At 35.8% G+C, this 15,427-nt stretch overlaps 1 protein-coding gene across 2 annotated transcripts; it reads right to left on the bottom strand.

Moving 5' to 3' along the window:
* Positions 1 to 487: 487 nt before the first annotated feature.
* GHITM (growth hormone inducible transmembrane protein) lies at positions 488 to 13,569 on the bottom strand. 2 transcript variants are annotated; one of them, XM_081268691.1, is made up of 9 exons: positions 13,435 to 13,569; positions 11,696 to 11,859; positions 10,064 to 10,163; positions 8,536 to 8,647; positions 7,963 to 8,104; positions 5,230 to 5,338; positions 3,726 to 3,914; positions 3,101 to 3,272; positions 488 to 1,754 (listed from the first exon to the last, which is right to left on the bottom strand). In XM_081268691.1, exons 2-9 carry the CDS (start codon positions 11,822 to 11,824, stop codon positions 1,670 to 1,672), a joined length of 1,038 nt encoding a protein of 345 aa, XP_081124817.1. In that variant the 5' UTR covers positions 11,825 to 11,859; positions 13,435 to 13,569; the 3' UTR covers positions 488 to 1,669. The 2 variants fall into 2 exon arrangements, with proteins under 2 accessions (XP_081124817.1, XP_081124818.1); XM_081268692.1 differs by having other exon boundaries at positions 11,696 to 11,856; positions 13,435 to 13,565.
* Positions 13,570 to 15,427: the final 1,858 nt, after the last annotated feature.

Genomic DNA, 15,427 nt, shown 5'->3' with positions numbered 1-15,427 from the left:
TACATTCTACATCAATTTTTGCCTGCTATCATTGTTGAAATTAAACCATCTGGATTTTAAAATAAGGATGTAAACTTCCGTTCTAAAATGTGACTAAAGACAATAGGCCCTTTGATATTTCACTTTAAAATTACATTGATATTGGATGGGGAAAGGGAAATTTGGCATCTATAATTTTTATAATTTATAATTTTTGTTTCCCAAACTAACAAACTAGCATCAGCCATTAATAATTATACAATGCTTACCAAGTGTGTGCACAACCTTAACTCTGTGAGGCAGGCTTTACCTTCATTTAACAGAGAAAAACTAAACAAAGAAAGGTTAAGAAACTTGTCAAGTCACATAAGAAATAAGGGTTAAGAAGCTGCGATAGCAAAATAGAGACAGATGAGGTACAAGTACTATTAGCAAACGCCTAAGTTGTTGTTTTGAACAAATAAATCCCTATTAAAATGGTGTGGTTTAGTTGGAAAAAGCAGACCAATTACCTTCTGGCTGAAACCTTTATTATTTCAGAAATAAGCATCCTATATACTTTGAGATGGTTAAAATAGTTATTTCTGGATTACTGTAATAAATATTTCTCAAAAACAGCAATCATCTCAATAATCATACATATTTCTTTCCATTCATTAAAGACTTCCAAAAATAACTCTTGTATCAAAAAACTTATAATCACAAAAAAGCTAAGCAGTGGTTTATGCAGGACAGAAAGAAAACCGCTAGTGGACACTAACGAAGCACTTTCCCTACTATACGTCTGATTCATGTGTTTCACAAACACTACTTTTGCTTTGCTTGTTACATGCTTATTAGTCTCAGAGGGAATGCAAGAAACCATCAGTTTTATGAGAAAACTGCTTTCATAATCTCTAGTGTAAGCAACAGACTTTTCTGAAAAAGGCTCCTGAGTTTGAAGAGATAAGCAATTATAAACACATCTTTTGTGTACTTAAAAAAAAAAGCATCAAGTTTCATGTTATGAATAAATATTTTATCTTGAAACAAAAGATTCAAAAGTAAAACTCACATAATTCTATCAGGATTTCTCCTTATGATTAACACTCTGGATTGCCCTAACAATGAGAAGCCAATCATTATATCCACAATGTAAAGACAGCAATGAGAAGCAGAGCAGATTTAATCACCTCTGTTTCATAGACACATGGGAAAATAGCAACTGTTCCAAACACCTAGATGACTCTTACTGGCTTCCCATGATCACATAGCTAAGACACATGAGTATTCAACAAAAGACTGCAGACGACCTTTTACTTCTCTCTGGTCTCTATACCAAAACCCATATTTTCAACATTCTGCATCCCCCCCAAATATACAGGCAAACATGAGTTTGCTAACTTAACCTAATAAACTTAAAAGCTTAAATTCTTATAACACAAACCTTAGATTTCATATTTTGTTATAGTATTTTAAAAATGAAAATTGGAAATGTATGTGCTTATTTGAAAGAGAACTATTGAATTTATTCTCTAGAAGAAAAAGCAAACCTGAAGGATCACATTACTGGAACATTTTAAACATATTGACAACATATGTTCCTAACTTCTAAACATCACAGAAAGCTGCTTGTACAAACTATGTGACAAATATGTGCTGTTAAACAAGCAAGACATCTGATTCAGTAGCGAAGCCAGAAGCTGTTACTTCACTTCTTTCTGTTGCCTCCAGATGCTAGCATACTTGTAACTCGCATAAATATATTTAGTGTATCCATGTAGATTCCCAACATCCTAGGAAAGAAAATTATGCCCATTATAAATGATGCAATTCTAAAGCTTTTTTAATATGTAATAGAAAAAGCAATATTCATTATCTGTTCTAAATACATGAAATAGAAATTTGTTAAAAATATGATGTTTAATTGCCAACTACAGAAGCCCTAAATTAGGAAATACAAGGTTTCCTTGTAATATACCAATCTTTTAAAATATTATAGGCGTTTTAAAAACCGTTAGTCTATTCTCTGACCATCTGCTAGGAGTACAGCTTACTGCAAAATAGGCTGGGTGACAGACAATGAAATAATCAAGACAAAACCAAAAAAACACCTTTATTTTAAAAACTTGCTAGACACAAGTCTAGCATTTTAAAATATAACATACCTACCCTAATCCCCTAAGAAAAATTGCTCCAATCTGTAAGCTTTACAGCAACAATTTTTAAACCGTTACATTGTTTTATTTTTAGATACAGAAAAACAAATTACTTTAAGAATGTGACAGACTTCATGAAATTCTAGAAAAATTTTAAAAATAAAATAAACTAGTTTGGTAGAATCCAAAGGGGGAAAAAGAGAATATATAATACTAAATGTCAACAAAAGTTCAATATCTTCAAAATACAACTTGTATGCTGAAGAATATCTAATTTTTAGAATGATACTCATCCTTTAAAAATTCCAAGTCGATTATTTTCCAAAAATATGTGATTAATACTTACCTTTTCTTTAGTTCTAAAGTCTGTCAAATATATACTATCCAAAAAACTGATGAAGAGCTCATTGTTGCACCCTAAGCCTAACTAACAAAAATAGGTAAAATACTTTGAATTGGACGAGTATATAGATATTACACTTAGTTGCAAAATGATTAGTTTTTTGGATACACACACAGTTTATTAAGAGACAGGAGATAAAACTGCAACAAAAATAAAATGGTAAAATTTGATAAAGTCATTGATGTTGGCTGAACTGTGTTTCGTCAAAAGATATGTTGAAGCCCAATCCTGGTACCTGCGAACATGACCTTTTTTGGAAATATGGTCTTTGAAGATGTAACCAAGATATAAGTTATGATGAGACCATACTGGACTAGGATGGGCCTTTACTCTAAATATGACTGGTTGTCTTCTAAGAGAGGCATGGAACAGATTCTCCCTCAGAGGCCTCAAAAGGTACCAACCTTAATTTCATACTTCTGGCCTCTGGAATAAATTTCTGTTGTTTAAGCCATCAGCTTGTGATATTTCGTTATGGTACAACTCTAAGAAACTAACAAAGCCATAAACAAAACAGACAAAAAACCCCCCAAAAACCCAAAAAAACCCCATAACAGTAACAATGGTAAAGACTACTTACGAATTGATGGGATCATATTTTTGATATCCATATGCTGGTACTAGTTCTGCACGCTTGATTACTTTTTGAGTATCATACAGAAGGAACATGCTGAAAAGAACTAATCCACCATACATGGCCACTGAGTACAGAGTGGCACCAGCCACAGTGGTAGGTGGAAGAAACATAGATCCTGAAACCAAAATTTAAAGATAAATAAATTGATTAATTAATAAAATAATAAAATAAATTAAGATTTGTTAAAAAACGTATTTCTTATAACTGGACTAATAATTTAATTACTCAAATATCTTTGGTATACTGAACAACTAATAAGACAAGTGAGTATATGTTCTAATGTTACTTATACTTGTTCAAAAATCCATGGCATTCATTCCTCCAATGGGTCTCCTGCCCATATCATAGGAAGATTCCTGTATCAGAGCAATTTTCATGTTCTCTAAACCATTTTAGATTTTATCTTATAAAACCAATAAGATTTTTTTTATATCAATGAAACCCAACCAAATTCGCATAAACTTTTAAAACAACTTTTAAAGAATGACTCTTAATTATAATATTTGAGTGTTTCATATTTCAGGACATAAGAACCAAGTACTAAAAATGTTAAAGCATAGCAGCTTACCCAGTGAGGAAACAAAGACGAGACCCAGGCCTACTCCCAGGGGTGCTCCCATGTTCAGAAACTTCTCACTGGGGGCACACATGGCCACAGTGGAGAGGCCTCCCACAATGCCAGCTGTGTACCATGCAGCTCTAATAAGGAGAGGTCCTCCTAATATCGTCAGAGGAGCTACTATTGCACCCATCACACCTGGAGGAAGAGCAAGTTTTTGTTAAGTATTTACTAAATAACCACCAAAGAACAAATGCCATATTGAATGTACTATCTTAAAATATTGTGCCTTTGTTTTAAGCAATATTATAAAAAGCTTTCCCTTTAGATAATACTACCCTCCAAATTCCACAACCCACACCTGTGGCTATCCAAATTCTATTATTATATTAACATTATTTCCTAGTCAGTGACAACCTATAACAAACATTAACCTAAATTTTGGGTAACTTTATAAAAATTCCAAGTAGCTCACTATTTGGATATAAACCCACTATCAGTTTTTTTTTTTACAAAATTATAGATTCAAGAATTAAAGTAAAAAGGCTTAAAACAAAAATGAAAACTAGTGCTGCCAAAAGGGAATACAATAAAATAAGAGCAAGAGTGTTATGATGGAAGATGGAAAATGGAAAATACAGGAACTTACAGGACAGTGTTGTTATTTGTGTACTAGAGAATGCTATCACAGCTTATAAAAATTATTTTAGGTGTCAGATATTTATAAACATCTTCATAAAAATTATAGTGGAAAGCATTATTAATTTAAAAAACAAAGGTGATGCAAATGTAATTCCTTAATTGAGAAAAAAAGTCCTGGATAAGGCATTAGTCAAGCGCTGAGAAGAAGTTACCCTTTTGTTAAATGTAGTTTATCTTACATAGAACAGGCAAGTGCTACCTATCTTCATGCTGAATTTTCAAAACTAGCATGTCTCTTGGGCAAGAGCACGACTTTTAGATCAAGTAATAAGGTATGAATAAGTAATAGGGCATACTGTATTTCATGATGATGGCTAATTTAAAAACACCTTTTGTTCTAGGAAAGATAACTGGATAAAATTTTCGACCTGTGACATTTCTCTTAGGATTCCCATCAGTTTTGTAATTGGCAACAAACATTTTAGCAACTTTCCATACCTTCAGTTTTTCCCTTTTTCTAAAGATACCAGACAAAAGCAGATTCAGAAGACATGTATCAGATTTGAAATCCTCCTGACACTGGATAAGATACACAAAGGTAAATCTATGCACATACTAGACTGCTACAGGGAACGTATTTAATATTGGGGTGGCTTAAAGTCTTAGCATCAGAAACAACCTTTCAAAGCAAAGGTTAAGCAATAATGTAACCAGTAATGACTACAGAAAATTTTGTTTTCCACATATACCATTTCACTAACTTATGTTAGTTGTGTTGACATTTAAAACAATCATTTACAACTGTGAAGAGCCACTTAAAAAGGGCACAGTTTTCAAGGTTGTTCAGTAACAATTTAAAAACAGAACATACCAGAATGTAGCAACCAAGCAAGATGTTTTGGGCCTGGGCTTTGCTCATATGATATGGAGTGTACAAGCATTCCAGCTCCAATCATGGCTGCAAAGGTCGCACCAATTGTCTAAAATACATTGAAGAAAAAACACACAAACAAAGAAACACCAGATCTTTAAATAAAAATAAAGATGTTTATAAATATCTGACACCATAAGTTTCAAATACAATTAGGCACTTCTAATAAACCAGTTTTTATAAAGGATAAATGGCATTCTATATTTTCCAAGCACATTAAGGCAATGGTTTATTTCAGTTTTGGTTAAGTTAGGAGAAGTGCCTCCTCCTGCTATATATGAGGTTCTGCAGCTTCAAGTATACAAGTGGAGAATGGACTGGCACCAACATCTTTTAACAATTAACAAAATCCTTTCAAAAACCACAGAATAATTATTTTTGATTAAAATATATATTCTAATATAACACAAATAGCATGTGAAATATACATGTCTATCTTTATAAATGCATATATTTACCATGCAACATACATGTCTGTTTATACACACACACACACACACACACACACACACATATATATGTGTGTGTCACATTTCCTTGAAATAATTTTTAAAAGAGTCTGAAAAACTGAAGGTGAATGTCATAACATGTGGAAAACAATGAGATATAAGACCCCACATTTCTGTACCTGCAGGTTTGTGGCTGAATTTGTCATCATTCCTTTTCTTTGCCTATCTTAGGTAATTTCCAAGGTCGTAACATTTAAATGTTGTGTTATGATAAGAAGAAACATGTGTGATAGGAATAAGAGTGAGTCCATTTTCAAGGAACTTAAGGCAGAGATTGCAAACATGCAGTCTTTGGATAAAATCAGACAGCAGATATGCTTTGTTTGATCAACTATTCCTAAAATCTAAATGTTTTTAGATGCCTATAATCCCATGGGCCATACCAGGCCTCCTTATCTGTATCCTTTTCTGTATTGTCTAACCCAAGGGCATCAGAATTTTCAGCCTACGATATAAAGTACAGGTAAGCAGAACAGCTGTTTTTTTCAAAAGGACCAAAAAACCCCAATTGATGAAGAAAATTTTCCGATGGAGAGACAATTACCAAAAACTTCACACTGCCTCCATGCATAACATTTTCAGGGTATTTACTAAAATTACATTTATTTTCTTCAGAGGTCCTTCATGATTCAGTCTCATTTTTTGCCTTTTACCTTTCTACATTCTACATTCCAGGTACACTGACTGGTGTCTACTGGGCTACGCACACCTCCTTGCTATAAGGCTGAGTTTCTGAACTTTTCATCTTGAGTTTTTTCTATTAGGCACTTTGACTGCCCTAAAGCAGTGCCAGATGCCTCTCTATTCCAAAGCACTTGGGGCAAACTCACTTTATCTCATCTCCAAAAGGCTACATCTTCATTACTGTAGCACCTGTGTTTGATTTGCCCAAGGATTTTACTTAACTTACTTGAAAGCAGAGTAGAATAATCTTTTGACCAAAGAGGATTGAGGGTACAGCTGCAGCTCAAAACTTCTTTAAGGCTTATTTTAAGGCCTAAAATTTTATGTACATTTAAATATTTTGTGTTTTATTACAAAAGTATTGTTTTAAATTATTCACCTTTGATTCAAACTGACATTGCTGGTGAGAATAACCACGTTCACTGTGCATTCATGAACCTCTAGGCTGAGAGTTTCATGATATGCATGATCCTAGACTATGTTAAGTGTCCAAATGGTAATGATACCATAGATAGTTCTCTTCTTAGAAAGTAGAATATAATGGAACTACCACAAATCTGAAAGTTAGATGGATTTGGGTTCCTGACGGAGGGAACTGGTTAAGTACTACATAATCTCTCTCACCTCTTCCCTTAGTTTCATTTACTGTTGTAGTTAAGGTTGTTATCCTACGTTTCAGAGGTTATAAAGGCACAGTTGGTATACCTGTTTCATGTCTCTTCCACATCAATCTGAACATTCAAATACAAACCATATTTTTGCTTTTTTAGTCTCTTTAATGGCCTTCAATGGCTTAGGTAATCACCTTAGCTTAGAAATCAAACGTACTCTTTCTAACCATGTCTTCTTTACACTCCACACCTTAAACACATGAAACTTTACTCTTACTGGGATTGTAAGCCCCTTTTCAAATTAGATTTTCCTATCTCTTCTTTATTCAAGTTGTTTGGTAAAGCTGGATTACACTTACCTTTTTCTAAAAATCAAATAAATATGTTAACCTTCAATAGCCCTGATGAAATGTCTCTTTCACAGAACTGCTCTAAGAGTCCAAGATAGAAACAGTCCTTCTATTAACTTTTGTGCTTTCTACTTTTTATTACATATCCCATACCATGGAGTCCAGTTCAGCGTACACTAAATAGTGTGAAGAGGCCCCCATCTGAAATCTTATTTTGGTGTGTATAAAAATCCAAGCGTTCAAGAAATATTCAATGAACATAAAATCTTACATAAGGCCAAGAAGCTTAGGAATAACAGTGGCAGCACTATCCTACTCTTAATAGCACAGAATGCTTTATACTCAACAAAGAATAGCAGCTAAGAATGTATTTCCTTATTAATCTCAGCTGTACTAAAAAGTCATATAATCATTTGAACTACAACTTTCCTAAAACTGTATACTTCCATTTACTACCCCAGTATGATTCATCTAATCTTTTGATCTTTACACTTACAAGAAAAATAAAAGCTGACTTACCACCCAAGAGCCTCTCATCATGAAGTTCATAAGAGCAGGTGTTCTAGACACTGCCAAGGCAGACAAAGTAGTTAAACCAATACTTCCTGCTAAGTACATATAGGTAGAATGAATTCTATCCTTCACATACTGAGGCCAAATTCTGTAAGAAACATGACATGGTTAGTTAGGGATATGAATTCTGGTTGAATCATTCACTGGCTCAGTGACATTGGGATAAATCACTTTAATAATTCTCAATTGTATTCACTTCATTTATCATGGAAAGTAATTATGTATAACTTGAAGTTACTATAAAGATTAAATAATATAAAACAAACTTTTGGCACACCTAAAAAGCAACATATTTTCTCTTTGCTTAAACATGTACAGCCTTGGTAAAAGATGTTTACTTGGATTTGAATACATATAGGCCAAAAAAGCAAAAAGTGATTCTATTTTTATTCATGTATATACATAGATGAAGACTGGATACAAAACATTCCACTAGTATCTAAAGGTTAAAGATTAAAGAATGAGAATTGGAATCTTTATGGAAGGTTTCTGGGATCATCTGGGAACAAATTTACTCACACAGCCTTTTCAATAGCTCCAATCTCATTAGACATTCCCAAGCCATAGTAGCACAATGCTCCAAGACCAACAGCAGCTCCTCCAGCAACAAACCACCTTCCCATCTGATCAACTGCAGAACACAGGAGAAAATATAAGTTAATACTGTCATGTCTCAACTACACTAAAGTGCTGGAGGTAAAGCCTTCTTGACATTTATTAGGGGGGCATCAATGATATACTGTATTTCTTCATAATAGCTAGAATTATCTTGTGTGGACATATAGAAATGTTCTCAAGGTCAGGAGACCATACTGAAGAACACCCTGAAACAAAGGTGTAATAATCACTAAAAAAAAAAAAAGGGGGGGGGGGGAGGATGAGCTAGGTGCTACAGCTCACATCTGCAATCCTAGCTACTTGGGAGGTTGAGGCAGGAGAACTTGAAATTTGAGACCAACATATTTAGAAATGGGAAAAAGCTTTTTCCTATTTAGAAATGGGAGGAGGCAGATTTTATTAGCCTTCAACCTCATTCCAACAGTATTTTGGTGGGGTCTGCCAGTATGTTTACCGCTGTGGAGATGACTCTGTGAAACACTTTATTAAAAGGAGTTGGGGGGGGGGGGTATGTTCTCATGGAATTTTTAGACAGTAAAAGATAAAAAGAAAATATTTATAAATAATCATCTATACTGTGTCCTAAAGTAGTATTAGCAAAGATAAAGCTTACATGGCATCTAGAAAGAGAACCAAAGGAAAAAAAAAAATGTAATCAGTGTTTATGCAGTACAGTCAAGGGAGAGGATGCTCTTGTTAAGAGTACCAACAATTAACTTGTCAACTCTATCTCAATGGACAAAGATGCTCATAAAGAGTATCTTTCCCTTCAATTTAAATTTGTTTACTAAGAACGTTACTATGCTGTTGCTATAGAATTATTTTTTGTTCTCTAGGATCAACCTAGTAATTGACTAGGGCTTTTTCCCATTGTAATACACTGCCGTTTTATAAGACTATTTAGCACTGGGAAGATTAACAATCTAGTTATGGAATTAGCAAAGCTGAAATCCAAACTGTGAACTGAAGTGACTTTATTTAAGGTAATGCATTTCTGAAAGGTCCCAAATGGGCAGTTTGAGGTCCCTTCTTAGATAGCTAGGCTTTTCCGAATATGTATGTTTTGGTGCTATATTCTTAACATTATATGCTCAAATGAAGATTCTATATAATGTTAAATGAACTTCCTTAACAGACTATACCTTTAAAATTATGGCATATTAATAATCTTTTATATTTCTTCCTAAAAAAAAAAAAAAAAAAAAAGGTAGAAGTAAAATTTTTACTGGAAGAAATACATGTAACCTGGAACCACTGAATCCAATGCAAAGTATTAATGTGTTTTGGATCATCAGATCCTTGACAGAAATATGACCTTTCTTTCAGAAAATGCACATATATACAGGTTTGTAGATATTTTTAGAAAGCTATTCGTGGACTTCTTAAAACATCATATACTTCAGGTTAAAAACTAAAAACTACTACCTACTTTTAAATATTTTTTCTGCTGATGGTTCCATTGCAGCGTCTTTGAGTTCTTGGCCAGTTTTCCCACGGCGGATCCCAGTTCTTGTCCTGGTGGCATACTCCTGATATATATATATATACACAAAGATATATTATCCATACCCAAACAGTATGTTTAATAATAAAATAGAGGCTCTCTTTACACTAGAAAACTCTATAGTTAAAAGAAATTTGATACTCTCTATAATGTAATGTCAATAATATTCAACCAAATTAAATATGGAGCAAACTGTGCTTCCTCTTCATGGTGATTCACTAATTTATTATACACTTCTTGGTTTGAGTTTCAGAATTATTTCCTTTCATAAATTACATATTTTATTTATATACCTAGAATTATTATAAATCTCAAGATGAGAATCTAGTAGTATTTTAAAAAATACAAATAAATCATTAGCTATATTCTGTTATCTGAAAAATCGGTTCAAGGAAAAAAAAGTCTTTCTCCTGAATATGAAGTCAAGGGAAGCTATGACTACTGTTTCTGTTTTGGCTTTTTTGCAATGCTGGAACAGTTACTCCAAGATGGAAAAATTGACTTTCTAGCTACTGTGTATTCTCCTTAATTACCTCACAGTTCAAAACTTACATTCCTACTCACTTGATTACTAGGGGAGCACTCTGTTGTAAAAGAAAATGGGCTTCTAACCTGATAGATTTCATCAGTCTCTGAATAAGAGCTTAAATAGTATCTTTACTAACTTATTAATAAGACATTGGCTCACTGGAGGGCAGAGGCTGTAGCTCAGTGGCAGAGAGCTTGCCTAGCATGTGTGAGGCCCTGTGTTCCATCCTTAGCACCACATAAAAATAAACAAACAAAAGCATTCTGTCCATCTACAATTACAAAAAAAAAAAAAAAAAAAAAAAAAAAAAAGAAGATAACATTGGCTCACTGAAAATATCTCCGGGTTCTTAAGCATTTGGTTATAGGCACCACTCAAAATTTCCTTGTTGCACCCACCATGTAACTACTGATCCCTTACTATTTACTCTCAATTTTCTGAGTGAGAAACCCCAAGAGATGTAAATCAAAGAAAAGCTATAGGAGCCCTTTTTCATACATAATAAAAAAGAACCAGGACGAAAGAAAATTGATGGGGAAAACCATCTAATTAGAGACATTACTGTTTTTTTTATTCGCTTTTGTTTGGTAATAGGGAATGAACCCAAGGGCACTCTGTTACTGAATTACATCCTCAGTCCTTTTTTTTTTTTTTTTTTTTTTTTTGCCATGTGGAGATTAAAACCAGGGCCTTGTGCATATCAGGCAGGCACTCTACCATTGAGCTACACGACCCCGCCCCATCCCGCATCCTTTTTCACTTTGAAACAGGGCCTTGCCAAATTGCTAGGCTGGCCTCAAACTTATGATCCTCCTACCACAGCCTCTCCAGTTGCTGGAATTACAGGAGTGCACCACCTGCTGGCTATTACTATTAATTATTTTTAGTAAATCGTTACTTGTAAACCATTAAAAGCAGCAAAAAATCTCCCCAAACAAACCAACCCAAACCAATCTCAGGACATCAAGAGAAGCCAAACACTAAAAAAACAGAAAAAGACAATAGGAAAACATTCAAATTAACCTTACCCTGCTGGGTGTTAAAAGCCATTGATTCTTAGTGATGGAATTCTTCACAACAGGGGAGGCCTTGGTGAAAGCTGGATGGAAAACCCTGGAAGGTAGTGTCCGGAGACACACAAACCTTGCAGCCAGCATGGTGACACACCAGGTTTACCAAGCAGATCTAACTGCTAGTTATAAAGACAAACAAACAAAAAACAGAAAACCCCAAACAAAATCCATTAATTAAGGGAAGGACATGGAAGAGAAAGAGGATAGAAGGAATAACTTATCTTTTAGTAGGGCAAAAAATATGGAATAAAGCAACTTCTCTAATTTTCAATGAGGAGGCCTCTGCCTGCCTCTTCTAATTTAAGAAATCTATCCCACAGAACCCAGTTTGGGATGGACCACTAAATTAGATTTTAATTCCAATTTGACCAATAATAGGATGTATGACTCTGAGAAGTTATTTGTAAGTCAAAATGGATGTTACTATTTTTAACATGATTAAAGTCTGTGATAACTTTTAAAATATGTAATTTTGACTTTATTACTTATGCCTTTCTACAACTACAATAAGGGCAATTAATCTTTAAAAGCAAACTCAGTTACTCAGGTTTTCCTCATGTTACAATGGTGATTTCAAAGAAAAGCATGCTAAAATTTTGATTCTCTTAGCTCTGAGGGAGATTACACCAGAAAAGTGTTCAATAAGAAATCAGGTAAATGTCTTTCTGCAATGCTAAGATGATTATGACAGACAGGTAAGAATGCAACGAGAAGTGTAAGCCAACTTGGGCTACTAGCCCATTTTTGCCAATCATCTGTAGTGAATCTGAGGCAAGTGACCATCCTTCTGTGTCTCATTTTCTTCATCTTCAACGTAAGAAAACGTGACCAAAACAGTGTTCAGACCACATAGCTGATCCTGGGACTACACGCTTTGAAACTGTCAAGATGCATCTTAAAATGTAGACTCCTGGGTCCTACATTGCTTCTAGAGGGTCTACTTCTAGAAATGAACTAGTAATATGATTTAACTAGCCCCCGCCCCCCAAAGGTAAAAACTCTTGCTTTAGAACAGATGAATGTCTCCATCACTGCCACTGGACCTATGAATGGTGTACAACACTGGACATCTGTCCTTTGGGAAAATACCAAGACCTTCTGGTACTTGCATGCCATTACATCATCTCAACCCTTAACTTCCTCAGCCCACTGACTGGGGCAGGATGGCTTCGGTGACCTGTAACAACCCAGAGTGGGAATCCCGCTTCTACCACAAGTTAAAAGTGACCTTGAACAGGTATTAGGCCTCTTACACAAATACCTTAGCTAATTTTGTATAAACCACCACCGCCCCTTACATAAGGCACGAGCTCCGGCGCCCGGTCTAACCCGACGGAAAACCTCCGACCTTCCAAAGTGAGCGCACACTCTACGACACCCCGCCCCCGTGTTGGTCGCTCCGTTATTTGTCAAGGCCGCGGCAGTGAGGCTCGGAGGCTGGATGACTCGGCACCTGGTTGCCAAGCGGCACCAACCAGAAAGAGAGGCTTTTGTACGCTGGTCGGGGACCCCAAGGCTGCTGCTCATTCATGGAGGTCACCCACAGGACGGCGACTCTGACCCGCAGCCTAGCTGTGACAGCCAATGGAGCCGCCGCCTCCAGCCCGCACCACCCCCAGTACCGCCCAGACGCCCCATAAAGCGGGCTTTAAAGAGTGCTGAGAGGGTCTCAAGTCGGTTCGAAGGAGAAGTACCTCAGTTCCCGGTCACCTCCTCCACGCAGTTCCCCTTCCGGGCCTGCGAAACGTGCACACCCCACCACCTAGCCTTCCACCCGCTCCCTACTGCCTGTGCGCGCGCAGTCTCCGAGGCTCACTGAGTGACGCCACATCCGGAGAAGATGTAAATAGTACAAACAACCAATCATGAGAAAGCCTACGAAGGAAGGGTGGGCATAGTGGGGAGCCGGGGTTCCGGTTGGTGGGGCGGGACCAGTGGAGGATTGTGGTTGGAAACGTCACAGTCAGCGTCCATTTTGGGTGCGGGCTGGGAAGCCCTCTCGGCCATATTTGGTCTTGGTAGTGGTGCTTTCTATTTTGTTCCAACCTTTATCCTCGTAGCTGATACAAATATTTAAAAAACCGAGTGTAATGTTACAGTCGAAAATGATTCATTCACTCTGTTCTATCCTAATGCCGCCTCTTGTGCTTTTATTGTGAGAGAAATAATCATGCCAAATGTGGTAATTTCTGACAGGAGCCAAACCATTTCTTGGGTCTGACGTAAAGAGTTAAGATTGTTGAGTCTCGAAGTTTTTTCTCTTGTTTTAAATTGCCTTGAGACAGCACTTAAAAGTTTCAGTCTGTACCCGTGTAATAGGGCATATACAAGTGACTGTTCCTCCTTCCAGGGTTTTTCCGATGACTATTAAGATGCTTTCATTGAGAGTAATTCATTATGTAAAAGCCATTTCTGGTTTCTAGGGGGAAGTCCCCCTTCCTTTTTTATTATTACTTTCTCTCTCTTAACCTTAAATACATATTTACTGGAAGCTTGCTTTGAACCAGGCTCTGGGCTATAGATGTGTACAACTGATTAAGATGCATTGGGTACCCCTGTTTGGTGAAACAAAGCCTTTGCCTTTAAGCCATTCAGTTTCTGGTGAAGACAAAATAGACAAATACAACACTTTAAGCTGGTGATAAGTACTATGAAGAAAAGGCAGGGTAAAGCACTAGAGGGGTGATACTATTGATAAGGTCATTAACAACAAGAAATTTTATTACCTACTAAGCAATTGCTAATTGTGATTTATGATCATCTCCTAACCCTGTATTACTAACAAACATAAAGTTTTGCTTTTTTTTTTTTGAATGTGGCTAATAAAACAATTACACAATAACAGAGTTCTTATCTGTTACTGGAAAATGGCAGGCAAACACTAAAGAAATCTGTCACTGAAGGTACTGAACGGATCCAGCATGAGCAATTTAATCTTACTTTAGATCTTAACCGGATTTGATTAGTTAGCAACTAGGATCTCTGTTTAGCTCCTTTAGTGATATTCCATTTCCTAGAGCTTCTGTTATCAGCAAAAAGGAGGAATTTACAACACAATATCTGAATAAACAGAATCTTGAAGTCTATGACTCAGGATTCCTTCAAAATTGCTATTCTCTTTGTAAGGGAAGACAAATTTCTGATTTCCTATTTTCCTTTTTAAAGTATGAGGCTGTTACCACTGGCATGAAATATTTTGAAGTAGGGATAGAAGCTGGACCCATTATTGGGAAGATAGCTCAGTGGCACTGTGTGTGGAGAGAGGTTTCTTTGACTCCCCGATTTGGTATTGTAATAATTCCAGCAAAAGGTGATGAAGTCTGGAAATAAGACAATAGAGGGACAGAGGGAAGGCTTATGACAGAGATAATGTTGCTGAGGTTAAATTTACAGGATTTTAATGACTGATAGAATATAGTTGATAAGAGTGAGGGAGGTACCCTTGGTAATTTCTCTTTTCTGAATTGAGTGAAATTGGGCAGATAATTACACCATTAATTTGGAGAAAGGATAGAGGAGATAGAGATGTGGGGGATGTAGATAAGTAAAACCTGTAGGTAGTGTTAAATTGTAAATCCACAGCCTCTAAGGTCTAGAATATAGGAGAGATAAAAAGGCTCAAATCCTGAATTCTAGTGTTGAATATCACATCATAACTTTTTTTTTTATAGATTGTTGTTTCCTTAT

Source organism: Spermophilus citellus, assembly GCF_964194105.1.
Source record: "Spermophilus citellus genome assembly, chromosome: 15".
Lineage (NCBI taxonomy): Eukaryota > Metazoa > Chordata > Mammalia > Rodentia > Sciuridae > Spermophilus > Spermophilus citellus.
This window is presented reverse-complemented; position numbering and strand designations above follow the sequence as displayed.

Excerpts from the sequence above, each read along its gene's own strand:
- GHITM (XM_081268691.1), bottom strand. The coding sequence starts at position 11,824 with ATGCTGGCTGCAAGGTTTGTGTGTCTCCGGACACTACCTTCCAGGGTT. Across the intron at positions 3,915-5,229 it reads TGCTTGGTTGCTACATTCTG|GTGTGATGGGTGCAATAGTA; the intron begins GTATGTTCTGTT and ends CTCTTCCTCCAG. Across the intron at positions 3,273-3,725 it reads CGTCTTTGTTTCCTCACTGG|GATCTATGTTTCTTCCACCT; the intron begins GTAAGCTGCTAT and ends TTTTGGTTTCAG.